The sequence below is a fragment of the Lolium rigidum genome, chromosome 7 (genome assembly GCF_022539505.1).
Source record: "Lolium rigidum isolate FL_2022 chromosome 7, APGP_CSIRO_Lrig_0.1, whole genome shotgun sequence".
Classification (NCBI taxonomy): Eukaryota; Viridiplantae; Streptophyta; class Magnoliopsida; order Poales; family Poaceae; genus Lolium; species Lolium rigidum.
Window position 1 is genome coordinate 232,051,254 of NC_061514.1, and position 21,735 is coordinate 232,072,988.

General features: G+C 42.0%; 1 protein-coding gene across 1 annotated transcript; it reads left to right on the top strand.

Annotated features, from left to right (window-relative positions):
* Positions 1 to 17,761: 17,761 nt before the first annotated feature.
* On the top strand, positions 17,762 to 20,747 carry LOC124675608 (NEP1-interacting protein-like 1). The gene is made up of 5 exons (XM_047211678.1): positions 17,762 to 18,155; positions 18,738 to 18,916; positions 19,358 to 19,441; positions 20,139 to 20,306; positions 20,381 to 20,747. Exons 1-5 carry the CDS (start codon positions 17,987 to 17,989, stop codon positions 20,522 to 20,524), a joined length of 744 nt encoding a protein of 247 aa, XP_047067634.1. The 5' UTR covers positions 17,762 to 17,986; the 3' UTR covers positions 20,525 to 20,747.
* Positions 20,748 to 21,735: the final 988 nt, after the last annotated feature.

Here is a 21,735-nt window from a genome sequence, read left to right on the forward strand (position 1 = left end):
CTGAATCTTCAGGAACTTGATACTTCTGGTGCGGGTGGTTCTGAAAGCTTCTTCCAGGATGCGAATAGGTACTTCGCGATAGGTCAAGTCCTTGTTGATATCCACAACTCTGTGATCGATGTTCATGAACATCTCCGTCTTCTCCGGAACTTCTAAGCACTTTCGAAGTAGTGATATGTGAAACACATTATGTACAGCGGACATTTCTTCCGGTAGTTCAAGCTGATATGATACTTCTCCTCAGCGGCTCAGAACTTTGAAGGGTCCGACGTATCTGGGGGCAAGCTTTCCTCTAAGTTGGAACCTCTGCATTCCTTTGAGGGGTGATACTTTGAGATACACGAAATCTCCGAAATCGAAGGTCGGGATGTATCTACAACACCAAAAAAAAATCAGCTCAAAAGTCCATATGTAGGCAGCGGAAAAAAAAAAGACGAACTCTATTGTGGATAGTGTCAGTATAGTTGAACAGGATTTTAGCCAATTCACACCTAAGATTTGTCAGTGTAGGTCGAATTTGAATCTGGGATTTATAGGGGTTGCACATGTGCAACAAATTATTTACACGTATCATTTTTCTCTGAAGGGGAGAGGCCATGGCGTATGATCCAGTTTGTGTGGTCTGTGCAACAAATGCCACAAAGCATGGTGTGAGATCTAATTTTCTCCATATGCAATGGTGCTAAAATAATACTTTCTTCGCTCAGCTATAGTCCTGGAGAAAAACAAATAAATTATTACTACATTTATTAGTACCACTTCAACCAATCCAATCTATTTCCTCCGTCTCATGAAATTTGTATGAGCTTTGTGCAAATTTAGATGTATCTAGATGTTATTTAGTGTCTAGCCACATCTGAATTTAGATAAATCTTACACAATTTTTATAGGACGGAGGGAGTACATTGAAAATAGTGACACCCATTAGGAAAAGTAAGACTGATTCGTTTTCTTTGTTGTTGTTGTTGTTGTTGTTGATTACAAAGCTAAAATTGACTAATTCAGAACAAATTTTAGGTCTAGAATATAGAGTATTTTAGAACGGTTGGAGTACATATCACTAGGAATCTTGAAGTCTAGGAGGATATCATATCACTAAGAATCTCTCACCTTTAGATATACTAGGAAATTTGTCGCGGCGGCACGCCGCACCCTTGGCTGCTAGAATGTTTGTTATAGTATTTAAAAATACAATAATATATTGCTTATCTCAAGTACTGCAGAAGTTTTGGTGTGGAAGTACTGATCAAGAATGTGAAACTGGTACTGTAGTGTCAAGGTTTAGAATTTTTTTTCAGTGCCCACCACAGGTATCGCTAGAAAAAGTAAAGCAATGGCAGGAAGAAGATGCTAAGTGAAGAGGTTAAAGTAGTCTGTCGCAGGAAAAATAAAAGTATAAAATCACTTGTTTGAAACATCTGAAAAACATGGGAAGTTGTATTTTCAGTGGTGAAAGGGAAGAAATAGGAAAATTGGTAAGCCCTAATCGTGAGACGATGAAAAAAGAGGTAGATGAAAAGCGGTGGATGGTGGAGTACTTTTGTTTCCGGTGCTGGTACATAAGAAACATCAGTATTTTCTCCGGGTGAAACAGGCGATGAACCACGGAGTAAGTATATTTTTTTGATGATACCGTAGAAGAACACAACATTATTTTTCCCGGTAAAAGAGGGGACGAAAATGTTGGATTTTCTTTGAAACTACCGCTAAAGAATTACACACTCGCGAATAATTACCAGCGTGTAATTACTATTAGGAACAAGAGATAAAGTTGAATATTCATGTAAAAATTTCCACGCTTGTGCGCCTTTGGAAAATGGACGTCGCAGAAATATGTGGACTGAAATAATTACTATTAGGTAGTTAACGACCTATTTCATAGTTGACATCAACATTACCTTTGACGCTCAAGATCATCAGTAAATTACGGTTGACGCTCAAGATTTCTACCGAGACAATGCTTTCCCTAAAAATGTAGGTAGTTACTGGGCGCGTAAAATTACGGTTGAAACTATGGTTTAGCTGCGGCTTTTATATATAGTATGTATAATTCGTATCTAGATGCAAAAAATTATACGTAAGAAGCTACTATAAATGTTTATAACTAACTAAGTATCAATTCTTAGCTTAATTATGCCTTTTTTCTCTCTCCAACGTACGAACAAAACAACCTCCGATTAAACTTAATCTGCTATACTGGGGCATTTCACATGCCCAAATTTGGCTGCATGCGGATTTGCTGTAACACACTGCATGACATATTACTCAACCTAACTGGACTGGACCAAGTGTCGTTGTCAATGGCTAGCTACATGCAAACTAATTTGTTTTGTTCCCATATATTGTACCAAACTGAAATTGGTTAGCGAGCTCCATCCTAGCTATATGTCTCTTGACGTCTAACTTCAAGCGATATAATACCTCAAAAAGAAGTCAAGATCGACAGACCGGTAGTACTGATCAATATAATAGTGATCATAATGATCAGGACCATACCAATTAAATTAAGCTTCTCTAGCCGTGAGCTTTCTAATACAAGTAACGGTAGTTGCTAGCTCCTGTAAAATTACACTGACATAAGCTGCCTTGCACTGTGTTCATTTTTCATGTTTATCTGTTAATAACGTGTGGAGGAATCAGCATATTTTCGTGTTGCGGTAGGTTGCAGAGAAAGTGGCAGGGCACCTAGAGGGCAATATCTACATTTGTCCTTGTAGTATCTTAGACTCAACTTGCATTTCACACATCGCCAAATTATAGGAGGCAGTTCGTGGTCGCCACCATAGACGCAGAATCGTTTACGTTATGGACATATACACCAATTTGAGAGACGTTTTCTGATACAGCAAAGAGATGCTTTGAGTATTTCTAGCATGGACCGAAATGATGAATAATATCAAATTTAAACAAGAACGTTTTAATCCAGTACGTCCAAACCATGACTACGTACTCTTGCAAACCAATCATTTAGGCTTGAGAGCAATGAATCGGCCACCACTCTCCCTAGTGATGGGCTGAAGATCTTGACCGCACGGTGCGTTGATTGCATGACCGGCCGGTGGCGGTGGCGAGGTCAGGGCTGGCGCCACAACTAGGAAAAGCCTTATTGCCGGCACACCAAAAAAAGCAACTGCCAGCGCACCAGAGCCCGTCGGTGAAAACAGGCCGGTGGTAATGGGTTACCGCCAGCGTACCAGCTGGTGCGCCCGCAGTAACATGAGTTATCCCCAGCGCACCAGGCCTAGTGCGCCGGCGGTATTTTTTATTTTTTTTCAAATTTCAAAGAAAAGGTTGATCTAGATCTAGATCTAGCTCGGGTTCGTCTAGCTCGAGTTCGTCCTCGAAAACCGTGGCCATGGACCGCCTTGTTGTTGTCGTTGCGTCGGTGTAGGAGTAGTAGGAGGAGGAGGAGGAGGAGGAGGAGGAGGAGGAGGAGGAGGAGGAGGAGGAGGGAAAAAGGAGAAGGGGGAGAAGTGAGGAAGGAGAAGAGGCAGAGGGCTAGCTTGGCATATATACCCTGGTGTTACCGCCGGCGCACCAATATGGTGGTGTGCCGGTGGTTATTTTTTATTTTTTTCATCAAAATCTAAAAGTTGAAAAAGTCATGTTTCTGTTTTAAATTTTCTGAATCCAATTTTTGTCTAAACAGATAGGAAACTTCGCGTAGATACATTTTGATATAAAAAAGTTTTTCATCGGAGGAGGAGGAAGTATGCAACCAGAAATCCCATTTTACCGAAACATGACCACATTTTGCATAATATATCGAAATTCATGTTTTCAATTTTCATTAAAACTAGATGACATTTTATTTTTTGAATCTTCCATCATTTTCTTTTATTTTTTCGAACAACAGAAAAGAGAAAAGGCGATCCACGGGGGGAGGGGGTGGTTGAAAAAATTGAGGTTGTGGTGCGCCGGTGGTGGTGGTCCGCCGACAGTAAGAGCAGCTCCAATTTTTCCGTGGCCCGAACCTCATCGACCATTACCCCCGGTGCACTAAAATTTTAGTCCGCCTGTGGTATTTCGGCATCACCGGCGGTAAATAGCACCGGCGTACCTAAAGTTTAGCCCGTCGACGATAACCCATGCAGCTATAGGCCTTTTCCTAGTAGTGTGTGATTCTCCCTTCGCGGCAGGTGGTGCTGGCCAGCGACGGGCTTTACCTAGATCTAGGTGCATCTTGTGCCAATCTGGATGGGGTGGGCCCCGCTATCCCAATGGTTTTAAGTGTTCCCGAGAACCCACCCTCTAGCCATGTGTGGTTGGGGTGCTAGATCCGGGCCACATGCCAATATCCGGCGACCGCTTGACTGTCCTGTTTCGGACATTGTAGCCTTGTAGGTGTAACTTGAGGGCGATGGTTTGCTCGGTGTACCTTGTTTTCCTGGAGTTGATTTGCTGGCCTTGACATTTCCCGAACGACTTGGTGATCTAGTTGTGCTCATGCCAACCACTCAATGGTTGCGAGATCTTAGATGCCTGGGAAGGTAGACTGAGCAGACGTCTCTAGCGACATGGCAGTGGTGATGGTCTCTCTCCTTTGCCATGAGCGGACGGTGGGGGATCCTGATACTAGGGCGACTCGGCTTTCAAAGCTCACATATGGCATGTTGGGGGCCTGATTTGGGGTAGTGGACCTCCGAGATACTGGGTTTGAAGGTTTTTCGGGGCCTATGCTTCGGCGCCAACGATGGCGGGATGCATTGGTATCTTCTTGGGGTGTCGTCGTGCAGCTCTGGTCTCCCTTGTTTTCGTTCTGGTGCCTTCGGTAGCAAGTTAGGTTTTCTTATTTTTCTTATTTTCTTTGATCTGTTGTTGTAAGAGGGTTTTTCATTTTATCAGTTTGATCGTTTAGCTTTATTTATAAAGCGAACTAAAGCCTAGATAGCAATGAATCGGTCTACACGAGGTTCACATATGCCAGCAAATTAAAAATCGTCGTGTGTCAGTGTGTCACTGTTCAGAAAGCACTAAACCGTGTACTGTACTAATACAGTAAACAAATCATATACAGATTGTTCAGGAGATTGGCAACTATCGTGCGTGTTCTCGAGAGAAAATCTTGCGTGCCAATGATTGATCACAAGTTGCATTGCACCCCTCTTTTTTTTAGAAAGAAGCTAATTAAGCACGGTTTAGAATTCATTATTATATTTTATTTATTTTTTTCGATAAAGGGAATATATTAATATCAAGAAGATACCAATTACATCCAGCCTCTGCAATAACGCACCGCCCTAATGGCACTACGGATGCACACAGCCAAAAAACAAGAAAAGAAAACTAAGAAATAAAAGTCCCGCTACAGCATCTCGGGCCTAACAACAGCAATACATCCACCGCCAAGACAACACCTGAATTCCAGACTCTCCAAAAACGACGCCTCCAAGAAGGGAACAGTGCTCAAACACCATCGTCGCCCGATCAAAGATCTTAGGTTTTCACCCTGAAGATAGTCCCCGCTCTCAAAACAATGCCTCCACCAAGGTCATTGCCAGGCACAACCAATTAAGGCCAGACCTTGGGTTTTCACCCCGAAAGGTAGGACTCGCACTTCACCCGTGTTGTCGCCCCCACTTTCATACCGCTGCCGTGAAGCCCGGAACACCAAGCAAGTCCCTCAACAGCGCAGAGACTTGAACCTCCCTTAGCTAGTCCTCCCCTCCGGCTTTCATGAAATTCTCTTCTTCCGACTTTCATCATGGATCCATAGTCACTTGATGTCAACACAGAAAAAGAGCTTCGCGCCGCTCCCGCCAGAACCAATCGGTCGGAATAAAAACATGGGTGCGCACGACCGAATACCTCCGATCCAGCAAACTCCGGGCAAAAGCACCGTTACATTCGCCGGCGGAGCCTTCCGGAACTCAACACTCCGGCCAGATCACGAGTCCAGGCCTCCGGTAGGTCCTCCTCTTCACGCAAGAGAGGCCCTAGGACCGACGCCTTTATTCAGGTCGGACCCCCACGTCGGCGACCATCCTGGGCTGGCCACTCCAACCCTCCACCGACGACACCGTCGCCAGCTTCCAAGCTCCTCCATCTCGCCGCCGGAACGCGGTGATAGATCAAAAGATCCACCACCACCAACCGCAGGCCGATCCTCTCCGGCGAAGAAGAGGGTCACCTCCACCATCGAACCCAAGGCTGCTGCCCCGGGCGTCCTCGTACCGCGGGAGAAGCCCAAGATCATCGCCCCTCACTGGCGAGAGGCGGAGGAAAAGGCGTTGTGTAATATCCCAGGTAATGGGGTTACAAAAATAGAGGAAACAGATGTGTGCATTGCATTCATGCATAGAAAATCTGGGGAATTTTCGCGCTTTAAAGTAAAACAGTCACAGTGAATCGAAGTTTCACTTGACCTTGGTGGAATTGAAGTAGCTCACCAAGTCAAGCGCTATAAACCTCAAAGTGACTTTGCTAAAACCTTGCTTTGGGTAGAGATAGTTTGAACCAAGGGGTTAGATCAAATGGAACTGATAATCAACACAACCACACTTTACTTAATGATCAATTGCTTGATCTAATAAAAAATTATAATATGGTAATCCTTACCATAACATATGAACATACATCTATTTGGAAATCAAGTAACAATAAAATGAAGAAACCATTCTTCACTTATCTTTTCCATATCTTAAAACAAATCAATGATCCTACCATACACCTCATGGTATTGATTCCACTTAAAACATGGAATCATGACAAGGAGAGCAACTCTAGAAATATATATCCTTCCCCATTCCAAATAGTTAAGCATCAAACCTAGAGAGGTGAGAGTTCTATTTTAATTATTAGAAAAGCAATAACAAACCTTGAGCTAAACCCTGGATATACATCCAAGTATTCAAATCATCATCTTTAAGAGCAACCCTAGGATGTTAATCAAAACAACCCCTAGAGAGAGAAACCAATTATGTTAAACATAGATTTTGATGATCACATCAATCTCTATGGAGCCTAACCTCAGGTTAGTATTAAATTCCTTCCCAAATGAGAGAGAACTATCCATGTGTCCTGATGATTAAATCATCATTGCTTAAGAAGAATCCTAAGAGAATATCTCAGACATTCTCCTGGGATATAATCCATTGAGACAACCATGACCATGTCCACCTAAGGAATTTTAAGAGAAGTACTATACCTTAGTTGATCAAGACAATACTTGATCATGGAAGTGAGAAACCTATTTAATGAGAGATACATTAGGAATCCAAACATTGATCACTATAAATTGAGTGATGATCATAAACCCTAAGAACTTGAGGTAGAGTTATTAAGAATAAGTTGATCATGCCTAATCCATGATCATGTTCTTGAGGTATGTGAGGATAAGATAAATCCTAATAGGATAAGTAGATATCCTTCACCACATGAAATCATAGGGAGGTAACTAGTAAGCAACCCTAGGTTTATATTTCAACCTTTACTTGTGAACCACTTGGTGATCATAAGTAGAACCCTACCATATCTATATTTCATAAATTAAAGAACCTAAGCAATTCTTAGAGTAAAACTTCATACTTGATATGGTGAGAAACCATCCATTCATATGACCAAAGTTAACTATATAAAAAAAAGAACTACAACCACTTTAATTACTTTCTTAATAGATTAAGGATAATAATAGAAGTTAATTGGTAGAAGATCAAACCAATTCTCAAATCCTTAGTAATTAGGGAAGCACATAAAATGTTGAGTAAACAACCACCTTATCACGGTTAGGGAGGAATTAAACCCTAGCATGCAATATGGTGTCATCTCATCTCTACAACCCAGAATTAAATCTCAACCCTAGTTTGAGTATCACTTGGGTGATCACAAATAAAACCTAAACCACCATTAAGATTCAACCCATGTGTCATTAGGTAAATAGCATTTGAACCCTGATGGTTCATTAATTAAATCCAAAGTTTCAATTATAAAACATAAGAGCCACCTAATGCTAAGTCCTATAAATAAACCATATGTGTAGTGATCAACCATTTATCTTTGTAAACAAGATAAACCATGATGGAAACAATCCCTACTTAGATACTTTCAAATATAATAATAGTGTTAAACTCAGAAGGGGGTTAAAATAGAAACTATTAAACCTTAATAAGTTGGTGATCACATAAAATCATATGTAAGTCATCCACTTCTCAAATGGGAACCAAGTCTTAATAATAACCTCTGAAATACTTTGAGTTGCGATTATCAACTCTCATAAATCTTAACAGAATTAATTCACAAGAAAAAGGAAATTAAAAATAAGAATTGAAACCCATGCCTATTTGCTATTATGAACAAGCCACAACTATGCATTATAATCCAATCCAAAATATTTGTTTCAAATAAAGAATAGAGTAATAGTCTTTGCACTACATCTCAATGCAATTAACATAACAAGAACCCTGCAATTCAAATTTGAATTTAAATCAGATTCAAATAGAAAATATAAAACAGAAAATAGAAAATAGAAAAGAGGAGAAAAAGCATACCTGAACCATACCTGGTCGTGGCAGCCCACCAGCAGCCCAGCACTCTGGCCCAACTGCACTGGCCCAGCACAGCCCAACTCAGCCCAAGATATCCCTTCGTCAAATATCTGAGAGAGGAGGTCGTCCTCATCCTCATCTCTCGCATGGAGGACAGCACCGAGCCGTGATCGGCTTCCCCCTCGCGCTGGCAGCCTCCCAGAGCTCGGCGTCGTGACGAGGCATGCTCCCGCGCGGTATAAAACCCTGGACGAACCCTAGCTGCTCTTTTCCGCCTCCTCTCGTCCCAATTTCTCACCATGCCGGAACCCTAGCCGAGCCGGCCATCGGCTATCACCGTCGAATTAGGCGGTCCCAAGCCCCGCCGTGGACACCTTTGTCACCACCATGCTCGACTCGTTCATCTGGCGGGAGGAATCGAGCCAAAGCCGTCCGGAGCACCGTCGGCGACCTCGTCTTCTCCAACACCGGCAACGACGAAATCCGGCGATGCCGACCGCCATTAAGCTCGCCGTCATGCTCTGCGTACTCCTGGTGAGATTCTAAGTCTCCTAGCATGCTCGCCAAGTTCGATTACATGCCGTAGCATACCTCTCGTCGATCGACCGTAACCACCGCCGCAGACCATCGCCGCCGGTCAACCTCCGGTGACCATTAGCTGGCGGCGCTAGCATCAATCAGTTCCTTGTCGCGTGCTGAGGAGGATGGTAGTCTCCAATCATCGGGGGAGGGTCCGAACCTCCGGCGATCGTCGCAAATGCCACCGGCAGGGAGTCCCCTCTGCCACCGTGGCAATTTTGACCTTGGTCAATGCCTGCGTGGCAGATGACCTGGTCACTAGCCCACCAGCCAGTGACTGCTTGGGTAGAATCCCGGGTGCACTTAGTCATTTCTGTTAAAATTTCAATTCAATAATTACTGCAACTTTATAAATTCATATAAAATTCATAATAATTCAGAAAAATACAAATGAGATATTAAAATTCTTAGAAAAGAAAACTCTATTCAATAAAAATATAAAATGAAATTTTTATTTTTAATAAAAATTCACTTATTTAATACTTGTTAATTAAGCCTTTAATTTTAATTTCAAATTCAATTAAAATTCAATAATTAAGAAAGACTTCTAAAATTAATAAAAACCAGTAAGCCAATAAGGAAAATATTAAAACTAATTTTCCTTTGCTCATAATCTATTAAATCCTTAATAGGGGATTTAATAGATATTAATAACCTCAACTTTATTAAAACCAGTAAGCCAATAAGGAAAATATTAAAACTAATTTTCCTTTGCTCATAAGCTATTAATTCTTAAAAAATAATAAAAGGACAAATCCAATATTATTTTAATTTCAAAGATATTAATAACCTCAACTTTATTAAGGAAGTTATTAATCCAAGAATTATAGAGTAATTAGGAAACCCTAGTTCAATTATAAAACAAAGTGATAACCCCATAATTTCATGTGGGATCCTAAAACCCTAATGCCCTTTAGAACCTAGCTCCACTATTTCATTTGAACCCTAATTTACTTCTAAAACCTAAACCCTAGATCCTCACATGTTATCATGGTATTCTACTCTCATACATAGAATCATAATAGCAATTAAATACTTGCAATGCCACATAAAATGGTAGGAGCCCTATTCTCAATAATTTAGTACTCCATGTAGGCATACCTATCCAACCTAATTGATCAAATAAGGGCAACCAAATGCAAACCCTAACTCCTATCTTTAGAGGCAACAACCTTAATTATCCATATTTAGCATCACAACCCTGTGATGAACCATAATAACAACCATGCCCATTAATTGTGCATCACACACCATACCCACTAAACCCTACTAGTGTTAGATAATTATCAAACATCCTATTTATGAACCAACCAATCTTTACTTAGAGAATTAAATAGCAAACCTAAACAACCTCAACCTAATTATTATACTTCTTAGTATTTAAGAAGTATGTTCTTCAAAAGTTATTCTTTTGAAGAAAATAGAGAGTATCCTCAACCCTACCTAACAGGACCTATAAACCCTAACTAGCTATCACCAACAAGGTATACCACCTTGATAGCAACTATTGGTAATTAAGATGTTTAGGCTTAATTCAACAATACAAGCCTAGTAGCTAATGAATCCAACTAGGTTGTGATCCATTTACCACTTACTCCAGAAAACAATTAGAACCATAGAAAACCATAGAACCCCACAAATCTAATAATCATACTTATTCTTTATTAAATAACATGTTCTTCAAAAGTTATTCTTTTAAAGAATATAACAAGTAATCATCAACTATGCCTTATAGGACTTAAAATTGACAACTGCTCTTTACTTATTATACAACTACTATTCCTGGGTGTGTATGATTGTTACTATTCAGTTTACCACCTGCTTATGATTCTAAAACAACACAAAACTGAATAAGAACCTTGTTGTGAATCACTCTAAAAGTGCAACACACCCTAAACCAATCATCACAACTCACCGATCCTAAATCATCGGGGTTAGGTCACGCTTAGAGCGATTGCATCTCATACTTATGCATTAGTGCATCCTTGCCAATCTTTTAAACATCGTCCTTATCGGACGATGATGCTATTTCAGAATCTGGAGTTATTGCGTATCGAAGACCTTGCCTGCATAATCTTGCAGTCAAGAAAGGCAAGTTCATCACTTGCTCATGTCATTTGAGTATTTCTATCAAAATACTTGCAAAGTATTATGGTTATCACTACTGCATAAAAATCAAAACCACTACTTTCATAACTATGAATATGACTATGTGGTGGGCAATGGAACCATGGATTGTGTTGATATGGTGGAGGTTCCATTGCACGGGTTTATATCCATCTAGGATTAAACAACAAATGTCGCCGATGATTCTTGTGCCGTAATACCCGTGTTAACCACAAGATCCGGAGTGGGACGGAATAGTCAATCGTATTTCCACCTCTTGTACATCAACGGATGCGCTTGCCGTAGACACTTGTATCCGGAGGGACAAGCGGTGGGCTGGGGAAGCCTAAAGTCCCCACGGTAATGCGGTCTATGATGGATTGTAAGGTGTCCGGAACGGTCTATCTATGGTTGATAGGGCAGGGCATATAAAAATTGTTCGAACGGTCTACCTTAATTGGTATAGGGGAGAACAAATGCCCGGGTCGGTCTCACCATAGATATAGGGGAAGACAATCTTACAAAAGGGTGGGTGTGCGAGGTAGCGGAGGAATATGATTGGCTATGACCTTATACCGGGCCTCACACCATAGGAAGTGTGGACGGGTTGCGCGCTCGGTTGGCACCAAGGTTAAGATCTCTTATGGGTAAAGCAACACACCTCTGCAGAGTGTAAAGAACCGTGACCTGTCACTCCCTGTTCCGGGATATGGAACTGCGAACGCTGCCGGAAAGGAGCTCCATGAAGTTCTAGTAAACCGGTGAAGGCCGACGGACATAGTTCTTCCGAATAAAAGCAACCTTTTGAAGAAATGGTTATGAAAACCTGCATTGGTATTAGACTTTCCGGTCTAATGCCGTAGCTAGTGCATTAAACACCTCTTTCCTATAATGAACTTGTTGAGTACGCTCGTACTCATCCCACTCTTAAATCCCCGCTTAGATATGGAGGCATCAAAGGAGGATCTACAGTGCAACTCGAAGACCGAGGAGTCAACAACTACTTCAAAAGACAGGAACCTGTCAGAGGAGTCAGATACCACATCCAACAAGGACAAAACCTAGTTTAGCCATAGAAGGGAACTAGCTTCCTAAACCTAGCTCCTATTTAGCTAGAATCTATTCTTAGCCTCTATAGCTAGTTAAATACTCTATAAATAGAGTTCGTGATAGGATTAGACTACGAGTCGTTCTTCTGGAGTTATCTGCAGTTTTACCTCATTGTAAAGTAGGAGGCTGTGATGATCTTATGTAACAGAGTCTGTGTGTAATTCTATAGACATGCCTTGGACCCGCATATGTTTCTGTTGTACCACTCTGAGCGATATAATACTAGTGGAACGGTGTTTCATTGGTGTTATATCAGACTTGCATACTACACCATGCAGTGGTATGCCGGGTCACCACACGTTGTCCGCCTCCACCAGCCTCCACCGCCGGCATGCCGCCGATGGGAGGCGGGGAGGCCGCAGCCCGCAGCTGGATCGTCCCCGGGAGGATCGCCGCCGCCCCTCCATCCTCGTCCGACCGCCGCCGCCCCGGGAGGCGGAAAGGCCGTCGCCGCGGGAGAGACTCCTTGGCTGCCGTTCCCGACGCGTCACGAGGGAAGGCCCCCACCGCCGCCACGCCCCGAGATCTTTGCCCCGGCGGCTCTGCCGGCGGCGGCGGCGGGAGGGTTGGGAGGCTGGGTGCTGGAGGCTAGGGTTTGCAAATGCTTGCCAGAGGATAATCTTTTCACCATATTTTATTTATTTGGCAGAAATAAAATGAAATGAAAGTGATAACCTCATTTCATTTGGCAATCCACATAAATGACCGGGTACGAAGAGAAATCAAAATTAATTAGGCATAAGATGAAGGAATTCTCAACTGAAATTTTATACTGCCACTTTCGTGGCAGCCAAACGAGTTAATTCTCGAAGTTACAGATAAATTTCTTGACTCCAACCTCGAGATGATGAAAGCCAGACGAGCTCTAAGAGATGGGAGAGCATTAAGTTTGTATGGAAGCAAGACTTGTGTGGAAAGAAGTCATCATCAACAGCAAGGAGCCACACGAAGCTAGCTGGTCGACGGCGTGCTGGTGCGGGTGCGTGTGTTGCGTAGCAGCCTCCGGAAGGAAGAAGATAGATACCATTATGGCGAGATTTAGCTAGCAGCTAGCTCATATCCAAGGGCCAAGGCGGCCATCCGATCGTGGATGGATGGCCACGACGAGCGGCTGCTCAGCAGATGTGACCCCCAGATGGCGACTAGTAGACATTAAGCAACACATGCATGCCCTTATTCCGTGGTGGTGACTGGTCAGGTGCGCGTACAGCATGCATACTGGTGTGCTCCACGGATTGTTGGACATGGAAGGAGATGGTAACAGTTCGTTCTGTTCTTTGGCTTTTGATGCTATTTTAAAGTGATCCCAAATGTTCTCATCCAATTATCGACGCGAGACCGTTATCTAGGGGAATCTGCTGCTACTGTTGTCGCCTATCAGCTAACAGTTCCCGATCGAGAGGCAGCTATATATGTTTTATTGTTAGGCTATATTAATTTTTAGTTGATCAAGAGTTAGCTTTGTTCTCAGCTAAGTGATGTCATCGTATGGTTTTGTATGACACGAACACGTGAGTATAGTAAACCATTTCTGTCTGTTGCAATCTCACTTCAAACCGAAAAAAATTGTTAGTTGCAATTTCATTTGCAACTGAAAATATTAGTTGCAACTCCAATTACAACTCAAAAGACGCACAAAAGGTGCACGGTTTTATAGGTGAATGAGCTTTAACTTGATTCTAGCTAAACGGTTACTCCCTCCATTCACTAATGTGAAACTTAATAGCTTTAGTGTAGGTTAACTCATTTTGGCGTGTATAGACGCGTTTTAGTGTGTAGGTTAACTCATTTTGGTTTGTATTCAGGTCATTTTAAAATACTACCACCATACCAATTTATAAGTCTTCCGTGTGTAACTAGATCGTCAATTTAACCTCTCTATAATATAAATTATATAGTATAAAAATATATCATTAGAAAATAAAAAAGAACTGATGATATATTTTTCTAATACGTACCTCATATTAAGTGGATTAAATTAACAACATAGGGGTACAAGTAGGACTAATAAACCGGTATAGATGAAGTATCTAAAAAATCTTGCATTAATGAACCGAGGAAGTATTATTTTTAATATGACTAAGCCCGCCCGCTACGTCTACACATCAATGGCTACGACATTGAAATAGTGTACGACTATATGTCACCACATTTGTCTAATTTAGAAGAATCTGGATACTATTTAGTACCGATACATCCGAGTTTAGACAAATCCATAACATTTCTTTCGAGACTGTTAAAGTATGCATAATCATAATTTCCAATGTCAATTCACGCGATTTTAATCTTCTTCCCGGTCTTGACCACGTCGGCGGCATGGTTGGACGGACTAGTCGATCTGTTTCCAGGCATGCATGGCTGGTCAACTAGGCTATATGTGGGTTCTCTTTCTAGAATTCTAGGAGTAGTTCGTTGACAGATATGGCGAACGTGCACGGCAACACGCCGGAGTCCGGACGCACCGTTAGCCGTGACAGGGAGAACATGGCGGTGACGCGACGGGCGCGCACGACGGCGAGGATGACGACGACGCACACTGAGCAGCTGGGTGCCGTGACACGCGCGCACACTGGGCCTGCTTCGAGTTCGCCCACGACGCACGCATGCATACCGCCTACCGGCCAAGAAGAGCATAACGACGGCAGCTTCGAGTCCGCCGAATCGACCAATCGGTGAACTCTGTCACTCGATCCTACGTCTACACCCCTGTATTTTGCACCCGGCCGATCGGCTGTATTGTACTACTACTGATACGTGCAGTCCTGTTGGCCTACTATCTACGTAGTAGTTTCGAAACGGCCGAACTCCTCGTTGAAATGTTTCTAGGTTGCCAGATATATATCTAGCATGTTGCTTCACGCATTCTCTGCTCATTTCCCACCTGTTCCCTTAAACCATTTGTCACTGACATACTCCCTCCCTCTTTCCCTAACTTTTAAAAAGTTACAAATGGTAGGATGTTGATTCTGGCAAGCCCGGATGACCCACATATAGTGAGGCTTATGGCCTGACCGGGTGGCCCAGTTGACGGAGAATAGATATGTTGGGATCCGGCCTGGCAATAAGCTGTTAGATCCAGCCCATGATGAAGGTTGGTCTGATCCGCAACGTACACGATAAGAAATACTTTGCATAGTCTAGGCTTAGTTGGATAGAATCTCTACCATTGTAACCCTAAATCCGAAGCCTTTATAAACTTGATCCTGTGAGCCCTCGAGGCACAACTCAACCCATTGTATTCAGAGATGAAGTTAGGATTTTTTACAACGGGGCATCTCTATTTTCTCTGTTTTCCAATGGGATCAAGCTCAATAAATTAATATTATTTAACACTAAGTAACGAAGGTTTTGGTAACATCCATTGGGGTCAGCTGACACCGTTGGCTATAAAGGAGCTCCGGCCCTGATTGTAATCTTGTACTTATTGCCTGAGTAATTCCAAACAAGCAGCAATAGGCTCACCACCGTCATGAGATTTCCGAAGCTAGGTAACACTTTCGCCTATGTGGAGGAGAGACATCAAAAAATAAGGAGAGTGGGTTGTCATGTAAGGGAGCCCACTTTTGCTCATGCTTCTAGGAAAATTTGATATTTGTGAAGAGGGAGAAAGTCCTAAAAATTAGCAATCTAATAGTTAATCTTACAGCCAACCTTGTTGTATGAGTGACTAAACAACATGAAACTTGTTTATGGCCAACACATGGCTAGAAAAGTCATAATGTATTTGATTTTATTTTGGAGTTGACATTTTGAAGTTTCAAAAAGCTCCTAGAATTTGACAACGACTTATTCTATGGTCTTGCAAATAAAATTTCAATATGGAATACTTTGTATCCCGACCTACACAAAAGTGACAGTGCATGGTTTTTTTGAATTTTGCACTATTCATTATCCGAGATCTCGAAATTTGTCTTTTTTTTGCCACAGCCTAGAATACATCATAATTCTCATTGATTTTTTGCGCATAGGTAGACGCCATCATTATCATCAAGCAAGATTTTCTTAGAATTTTTTAAGACTTTAAATGCTGATTTTAAAAAATTGAAAAATCTGAAACAAAACACTCACACCTAGCTATACTATTAAACATGTTCTTACTACTCCTCGCTGTCTCACTAGATTAGACTAAACGGTGGTGAAGTCATTGGAAAGCATAGCACGCGATGGCATTTGGTATTATGAATGTTGATATTTTTCTTCTACTCTTGATCAAACTTTCCAAATTTTAACTTTGGCTAAACCCAGAAAGTGAGGTAATTGTGAATGAATGGAGTACTTGCTCTAATGGATGGTATTTATTTTCAATGGTAATTTAATTTTTTGAATGGTGTAATGGGTAGAATTGGCTTAGAATCACTAGTTTTGCTTCTTGATGTTGTAAGGGCTGGTGTGTGCCCGGAGGTTTCGGTGTTTTGATGGATGACATGTCCGCTTGGCGCTCGGAATTTATGCTTCTATTTTCAGACTACTAAAGAAACATGAGACACTATGTTTTCATTAGTAAAATTACTTTCACCGTTCATAATTTCCGCCGTTGTTTTAGTTTGAATTTAGATTTCAATTACGACAAGAATTATGAAATGGAGGAAGTACTAGTAACTCGTGACTGCACCTTTAGGCCTCCTTTGATTCAAATCAATTTTACATGATTCTTAGATTTTTTTCCTACGTGGGTATTTAGATTCATTGGAATGTAGAATCCTAAGGATTTTGTTGCACTCACATTTAGATGAAATTTTATGTTCACTAAAATCGCTTGCCATATTTTCTATGTTCTTGTGCTTGTTAAACACTCTCCGACTAAAAAAAATACTTGTGGATAGCGTAAAAACCCTTGCTTGACAGATCCAAGGAGAAGGACTACCCATCCAGGCGCCATATACACCATGGAGGCATTTCCATGGCCTTAACTATGACACCTCCTCTCTAGGAACGAGGGAAAACTTAGGTCCACGGCCTCGCCCCTTTTCCTTCAAAGGGCTGACCTTGTTATCCATGGTGTTCTTTGGAGTTGTCGTCACTACCTAGGGCACGGGCCTCCGGGGCATATACGTACAATGCACGTCATTGTTGGCCCTTTCAAGACAACACCTTCCTTTGTTAAAATATGATACACATTTTCATGGTGTATTTTAGAAGAAAAAAATACATGTAGTTTTCTAATCCTACATACCCGCTCCCTATGGGTTGATAGTCACATGCCATATGAATCCAGTGCCACAAAAATAGATCTTCTTTTAAATTGATGGTTAACTTTTATTTTCAGAGTCGGTGCTAGGTCACCTGAACTCTCTGGACAGCTAAATCTTTTGATAATCTTGATTACCTGAACTTTGGTCAAGCTTAAACGCGAAGAATGAGGCAGGCAGGCAGCGTGCCGCAGCCCTAACCCTGACCGACCCAAAGTAACCCATTCATGAATCGCACGCTTCAAGGGAACGACGGTTTTTCCTTGCCCCGCATTAATTGCCCTCCCCCTCCCTGCCATTCATGGCCTCCTCCTCCTCCTCTATCCCCTCCTCCCCTGCCTCGTCTCGTCTCCACTCGGGACTCTTCCCCACCTCCTTGTCCCTCAAGATTTCTCTCTCCAACCCCCTCTCCTCCACCACCGGTATATATACGCCAACCCCCGTGCGCGAACCATTCCACGCTCCTCGTAGCATGCTTGCCAAGTTTCTTGGATCCTGCGACGGTGCTGGCCGGCCTTGATGGATCATTGGGTGCCTTCTTCTTCGTATTCCGGCGCAGCCGCCGCTTCTTTGACCTCCTGCAGCCGCATCGGTGCGGTGTGGAGATCGTGCCGGAGCTGCGCCGCCGCGGCTCTGGCGGCGGCAGGGTGGGCGCTCGGCGCGATGCTCACCTGCGTCTTCGCCGTCGGTACGTACCCGGTTTTGGCTCCCTTCTGTGCTCAGTCAATGCTTGCTGCTCCAATACGTTTGCTACCCTTAGCCTTCGTGTGCGATTACAGATTATTTACTTTGGGCTGCCCAAGATTGATTCTTGTTTCTGGATGCTTCGTCTTGGATATTCATTGGTTCATCGGTCGTTAATTAGGGGACTGATTGCTCATTTCCCTGTTTGCCTGTTCTGCCGCTCTAGGCGCAGTTATTATTGTTGGGATTCTGGAGTTTACCCTCTGCTGGGGTTCGTATTTGCTCCAATTGGGAACAATTCAAATCTTGTGGCCAGAAATTTCGAAACTTCTTTGCCACTTCTGTCATGACATATGCTAAGCCTATCTTAAAAAGCTTCCGCTTCAATATTTTTAATCGCTTCACGGTTGACCATTGCCCTCTATTTAGGTTCTCTGTCTTGGCCCTGCTTGCAAGTTTGAATTCATTGCGTATTGCAATTGTTCCATGAGAATTTTTTATTGTGTCAAAAAAGTTGGTACAATTTGTATCTGAAAATTTTCTTATTGTTACTTTTTTTTTTCCTTCTTTTATGTTTATAATGCAGTGGGTTCACTGGTTGGGATCTTCATCGGTGCCTGCATGGGGATGTCCACTGAAAGCGGTGTTCTCCGAGGAGCCGGCGTGGGAGCAGTCTCTGGCGCGGTCTTCTCTATTGAGGCTGTTGAGTCCTGCATCGAAATTTCGAGATCCAGTGAATCCGGAAAACATAGCATCCTATTTGTGGTGAGTACAGAGTTATCTAGTGGGCTCCTCTTTTTCTTATGCATTGGACAAAAGGTGAAAGATCATTTTCATGTACCTACCCAAAGACATATACCTCACTACGATGTCGACTAGCGTAAGCATGAGATGTGTGTGATGGAAAGTTGTGGAATCTTCTATGGTGGCTGATTTTTTCTCGAGCTTATTCAGTTGAAGAGAAATTACAAAACCATGGAAAACATATGCTACAAGTAACTCCAGGAAATGATGTTGCATTCCATTAGTTGTTGCTATGTTATCGTCATTTTTGTGTGAATAAGTGAAGCAGCAATTCATAAACAGAGTTTAGTTTCTTCAACAAAAAAAATAAGAGCTTACATTTTTCTGTGAATAGTTGAAGCAGCAATTCCTAAGCTGAGTCAATTTGTTACTCATTATGATGTTATATGTTTGTTCTTTCAGCTTGACATCATCTCTAGCCTCTTCAGTGGGCGAATTGTCTGGGAGAAAGTCAGTCCAGCACTGCAGCGTGCTGTGCAAAGCCAGGTATAGCTCTTCATTTAGGTAGATCTAAATTTATAATGATTGGCAGTATGATCCTATTGCTCTCTCATGGCTAAAATTGTAACTGATTATTGGTGCCAGAGAGATCAAACCTTAATTTTCTTTGTTTGTGCCATCTAAATTATGAAAATCGTCAGATATGATTATATGCCATTATCTTAAAACTAATAAGCAAACCATGCCTTTTGGCTATCTATCTAGCAACATAAATAGTCAAATGTCACTTTGGTACACTGTGTTTGTTTCCTGAGCTGCACCATCAGAACCTGTTACTAATTAACCTTGGTCTAGAACTTCTAAACCAAACTCACCAATCTGTATATAATGCATGAAAGTGGTGTTATCACGGTGTAAATACCTTACATAAGTACGTGTGATACAGTATTGAATTAAGAAAAAATAATCTTGATAATGATGTGCACTGTTGAATAGATTACAAATTATTCAAGATTTAACTTGTGAGCGATCATTTCGCACTATCTGTTTTATAGGACCATAGAGTGCCCCCTTCAGTGTACATACTCTATCTACTTTTATAGGACCAGATAGTGCCAGCAGCATTAACTTCTAGGCACGACAACCATAATTGCATCTGGTGCTGATTGCAACTTTGCAAGGTTCTATGTGATTTCAAAGGGAGTTGCATGCTAGGTCTCACTCAATGTTTTGTGTAACGCAGATGAGCTTACTGAGCACACCATTCATCGACAACAATGACCTTTTCGAAACTGGCAATACGGGTGGCATGTCAAGAGATCTGATCAACAAGATCCCAGCGATCAGGTTGAGCTCTGCAACCAACTCTGGTCAGGATACTGATAGGAGCTGCTGTTCAGTGTGCCTTCAGGTTAGTATGTTCTCACATTAGCAGCCAAAAAAATGAAGTTTCTTGTACTGATGACGTGCTATACTACTATCCAGGACTTTGGATGCCGGCAATTCGTGAGAGCCTTGCCTCAGTGCGAGCACATTTTCCACGTGCAATGCATCGACAACTGGCTTCAAAGGAATGCTTCCTGCCCACTGTGCAGGGGTGGTGTTCATATAGACCATATACACATGTAAATAAACTTGCTGCGCACCTGGTGTATTTTCATGTCGAATACCCGTGCGCACAATCTATATCGTAAAAATAGTCTGTATACATAGAGGTTTTCTTCCTTTTGCCAGTCTTCCGTTGGGGTGGGGGCTATGTCTGTTCCAGCTGCACGTTTTTGTCATAGCAATAACATGATATGTACATTCTCTAAATGGAACTGACTATAACAAGCTTGGCCACAATTTTCTCCGCTGTTAGCCACTGATATCGACTTTGCAAAGGTAATTTGCTTGCAAAATTGTCAACTGCTGTAAGTACAGAGGCTTACATCGCAGCTGAAGGTTGGTGCTAATTGTACGCTGCTGCCACTATCTGTTGAGGCAGAAAGTGTTTCGAATAAACAGCTGCTGGGTCGTTATTTTGATCCCACACTGGCAGACTCTTAAACGACATGAGCTTCTTCATGACGTATCTGGGAAGAAGAAAAAAGATATCGGGGGCTGCTGCTAGTTGCAAATGAATGGTAGAAACGGTGGCCTTTTCTTTATTGAGAGCAAACGAAACCTCTCCATCATGCTGTTTATAGAGAGAAAAGTGACGTGCCTTCTTGCAGAAGATGCAACGTGACAGAAATATTGATTGAGATAGCTACAGTTATCAAGCGTTTAATAACCATGTTTTATAGTCATGATGGAGAGGTGATTAGTCGACGCCAAGCAGCCGATAAGATCCAACGTCGTTGCTTCTTGTAAAAGAGTTTTAAAGAGCTGAGGAGGTGATACTGACTATGTGCTGTTGCAATCTGTCATTCAAAAATATAAAATACTAGGAGTATTTTATTTCAACAAATTAGATGAAGTTTGACACAAGTATTCCACTACCTTGATACAATTTCTGAAGAAGAAAAAAGAAAGATATCAGGGAGGAAAAAAATACCTCCCAAAAATGCAGAACATGACAATGGCTTGACCCAGAACGGGAGCACTAAGGATTAGGGGTGTCGGCAATTCTCGCTGGTTTGCACGTCTCATTTTGGAATTAGAACCGGGTTTGAACACTCCTACCATGGATCATACTTTTATTTTTTGCGAATTACCATGGATCATACTTGTGTGCACCACTTTGAATGTATGATGAGTTGTCTTCGACATATTTCGGAATTTAACCAATGTCTTCAGAAATATATGAATTTTGTATAGTCTCTCAAAAAATGTGCAGGTTAATGAGAAATGAGATT

Bases quoted from the DNA above. Each gene is read 5' to 3' on its own strand.
- LOC124675608 (XM_047211678.1), top strand. From the start codon at position 17,987: ATGGATCATTGGGTGCCTTCTTCTTCGTATTCCGGCGCAGCCGCCGCT. The intron at 18,156-18,737 runs GTACGTACCCGG...TTTATAATGCAG, and splicing joins CACCTGCGTCTTCGCCGTCG to TGGGTTCACTGGTTGGGATC. The intron at 19,442-20,138 runs GTATAGCTCTTC...TGTGTAACGCAG, and splicing joins AGCGTGCTGTGCAAAGCCAG to ATGAGCTTACTGAGCACACC.